Source organism: Arachis duranensis, unplaced genomic scaffold, assembly GCF_000817695.3.
Source record: "Arachis duranensis cultivar V14167 unplaced genomic scaffold, aradu.V14167.gnm2.J7QH unplaced_Scaffold_100815, whole genome shotgun sequence".
Taxonomy (NCBI): Eukaryota; Viridiplantae; Streptophyta; class Magnoliopsida; order Fabales; family Fabaceae; genus Arachis; species Arachis duranensis.
Window position 1 is genome coordinate 9,420 of NW_026263709.1, and position 3,620 is coordinate 13,039.

At 39.9% G+C, this 3,620-nt stretch overlaps 1 protein-coding gene across 1 annotated transcript; it reads right to left on the bottom strand.

Moving 5' to 3' along the window:
• Positions 1-770: 770 nt before the first annotated feature.
• Positions 771-2,868, bottom strand: LOC107472439 (uncharacterized). The gene is made up of 2 exons (XM_016091970.1): positions 1,695-2,868; positions 771-802 (listed from the first exon to the last, which is right to left on the bottom strand). Exons 1-2 carry the CDS (start codon positions 2,866-2,868, stop codon positions 771-773), a joined length of 1,206 nt encoding a protein of 401 aa, XP_015947456.1.
• Positions 2,869-3,620: the final 752 nt, after the last annotated feature.

Genomic DNA, 3,620 nt, shown 5'->3' on the forward strand with positions numbered 1-3,620 from the left:
AGGTAGGATTATCACTTTTTCATTGCATCCATTAAACACTGCTATGGCCTCTTGTTATTCTTATGTCTTTGGCACTTTTCCCTTCTTTGTTTTTCTTTTTCTTAGAGCTCCTTTGCTCCTTGTTTGCTCAGTGTCATGTGTTGCACAAGCCTTTGGCATTTTCTTTTTCTTATCATTGCATTACACATATCCACTACAGGCATTTTAGTTCACATTTCTTCTTGAGACATTGGTGCCCAGCACCTCTTTGTGTGACTAAATGTTTTGTATTTAGGTTGCTCTTGATAATGGACTTTTGGTTGATAATCCCGGGTTAGTTAACCCGAGTTACCAAGTGTTGAAACACTCCTCAGAACCTATTCATCCAAGCATATCCTTAATACATAAACACCACAGGCATTTGTCTCAGAAGTTCAAACCATTGGTGCCTAGCTTATTTTCTCAATTTTTTTGCTTTTTGGTTGCCCTTTTTCAGTGGCTTTTTCTTCTTCTTTTTCTTTCTTTTTCATGGCTAAAGACATTTATTCATCAAGATCCATAGACAATACTCAACTTCTACACAAAAAATGATAATTCTACACTCTATATTCCAGTGATCTGACTGAACAATCAAGCATGCATACCACCACTTAATTCTACTTGATTTGTCACTAATTGAGCCAAGTTACTTTTGTTCAAACTTTTCTTTTATTTTTGGAAACAGAACAAGCATGACAAGCATTTGTTTAAGAAGGTGAAGTTGTATCCAAACATCTAGGTATTCACTTTATTCAAAGCAGTAAACCAACAAACATACTAGAAACTTCATATTCCAGAAAGATTCATCAATTACAGTTTAAACCAGAACAAGCATACTTTTGTTTGCCTTTTAAAGAATGGTCAAGAAACAATACCACCTTGTGAAATTTCTTGTTTTTCTCTTTGTTGCCAGGAAACCATTTGATTTCTCCTTCTTCTCCTAGTTGTTGTTTCATGTTCTTTCTAAGATCCTTGTTTCCTTTCCTGCAAAGAGTGATAAAGTTGCTTGCTTCTCAAGCACTTGAGTGGTTAGCTCACTTATGTATGGGCAAGTGTCTGAGTCTTAAGTTGGTGTGTGAACACCAAACTTAGTCTCCTACTTACTCCTGTGCTTTTTGAATTCTTGAATTCTTCTTGGAATGAAGTTGCTGCTAAAGATTTTAAGTATTTCTGTGATTGCTTAGAATGGTTGTTCCTTTCATATAATTCAAAGGTTCTTGTGTTCAGTTGATCTGTATGGTGGAAAACCAAACTTAGAGTCACACATTCCCCTTTGAATTATTAATCCATGAATTCATTGTTTGGTGTGAAACACCAAACTTAATTCTTTGCAATGCACAGAAACTACTTCACCTTTTTATTGAACTTGACGGTTGTCCTTTGTTAGGGTGGATTGTAGTGCTTGATGTCCTCTCCTCTCACCATGAAAACGTCCCCATTTGATTCATTCATGATTTCCAAATGTTCCATAGAAAGAACTTTCCTGATTGTGAACACTTGAGGGAGCTGGGAAGGAATGGGTTTGAGGCCAGGTGGGATTGGCAGATAATGACTTGATATCACTTTATCTCCCGGAGAGAAACCTTCAGTGGGAATTTTCTTGTTTCTCCATCCTCTTGGCAATTTCTTTACAATTCTTCCCTCTCTCTTGATGATTTCTTCCTTGACCCTTATACCCGGACGATCCTTCTGAGCTGTTTCTATTGATTGTTGTGGCTTCAACTCTTGCAATTCTTGTTTGCCTTCCAAGGACTGTTTCAAAGTTCCAGCTGCTGGCTTGCTTTCCTCCAAACACAGATGACTACTATCATCCATATGCTTTTCAGGTTCTGGTTCAGGCTCAGATGCAGATTTGAAAACATGGAAAATGAGCTGTTCATCATGTACTCTCAAAATCAGCTCTCCTTGTTCTATATATATGAGTGCTCTAGCAGTGGCTAGAAATGGCCTTCCCAGAATGATAGGGTGTAAGTAGCTTTCCTCCATGTCCAAAATGACAAAGTCTGTGGGGAAGAAATACTTTTCCACTTTCACCAACACATTCTCAACTACCCCTTCAGCTTGCTTTTGAGTTTTGTTCGCCAGTTGCACGATTACATCAGTGGATCTCACCTCATTCAGTTGTAGCCTCTTCATAAGAGTCAGAGGCATCACATTTATGCTAGCTCCTAGATCACAGAATCCTCTCTCAATTTTTGTTTCCCCTATGATGCAGGGGATATGAAAACTTCCTGGGTCTGTTCTCTTAGAGACCATATCCTTCTTGATGAGTGCACTACATTCCTTGTTCATTATTACAGTTTGTCCTCCCTTCAAAACTCTTTTTTTGCTCAGTAATTCCTTCAAATACTTGATATGTGTAGGCATCTGTTGGAGGATATCAAGAAAGGGAATATTGATATGGAGAGACTTAAATATCTCTAGGAACCTTGAATATGTTTTCCCTTTTTCGCCTCCTCCCAACCTCTGAGGAAATGGTGCTTTTGGTTGGTATGTTTCCAGCGTGCCTTCCTTTTGCATCTCCTTAGCTTGCTCCATTTCACTTCCCTGCTTAGCTTCTTCCACACTTTCTTTCAAGATTTCTGGCTCCTTTTTTGAGGGTCTGATTCCTTCTTCTTCTGAGACTTCCTTCAATGTGGTGATGGCCTTGCATTCTTCCCATCTCACTCCGTTTTGTTCCCCTTTTGGATTCTTTTCTGTGTCACTAGGGAACACTGCAGTTGATTTGGGGGCCTGTTGAGATAGTTCTCCTACTCGAGCCTCCATCCACTTGAGTTTTTCACCATGACTCCTTAAGGTCGATCTCACATCTTCCTTAAAGCTTTTCAATTCAGTTATGTCTTGACTCATGGTTGCAAGCCTTCCTTCTATCCTGTTTAATTGATCTTGAAATTGTTGGTTCGGAGTAGGTTGGTCAGGTTGATTATTTTGGCCATGATATGGTGGTTGGGAGTAAGTGTTTTGTGTGGCTTGGTATGATCTTTGATTGGAGTTTTGGTATGTGGAATTGTTGTGTTGGTTGTGGTTGTAAGGTTTGTGGTTTTGTGGTTGGCTTTGCTGGTTTCCCCACCCAACGTTTGGGTGGTTTTTCCATCCTGGGTTGTAAGTGTTGGAATGTGGATCATATGATTGCCTTTGTTGATTTCCCACATAGTTGGCCTCTTCCCAATCACCTCCTTCAATGCTTACCTCTTCTTGATCTTGTGTGTGTATTGCAGCCACTTGCTTTGTGTCTAACTTCCTGGTAAGCTCTGCTAGTTGCTTGGCAAACACCTTGTTTTGGGCTAGAATTGTATCAACATGGTTCAGCTCCATAACTCCCTTAGTGTTGTGTCTCTCTGAAGCATAGTAGTACTCATTCTCAGCCACTGTCTCAATCACTTCAATGGCCTCTTCCACAGTCTTTTTCCTGTTCAATGAACCTCCTGATGAATGGTCTACAGCCTTCCTTGATTCATAAGAAAGTCCATCATAGAAAATATGCAATTGCACCCAGTCAGGGAACATGTTTGGTGGGCATTTCCTTGTCAACTCTTTGAACCTCTCCCATGCCTCGTAGAGCGTCTCACCATCTTGTTGTCTAAAAGTCTGAACCTCAGATC

What these genes read in the sequence shown, in the direction of transcription:
- LOC107472439 (XM_016091970.1), bottom strand. Translation starts at nt 2,868, where the DNA reads ATGAGTCAAGACATAACTGAATTGAAAAGCTTTAAGGAAGATGTGAGA. An exon ending in AGCTCAGAAGGATCGTCCGG is followed by an intron (nt 803 to 1,694) that starts GTATAAGGGTCA and finishes TGGAATATGAAG; the next exon opens with TTTCTAGTATGTTTGTTGGT.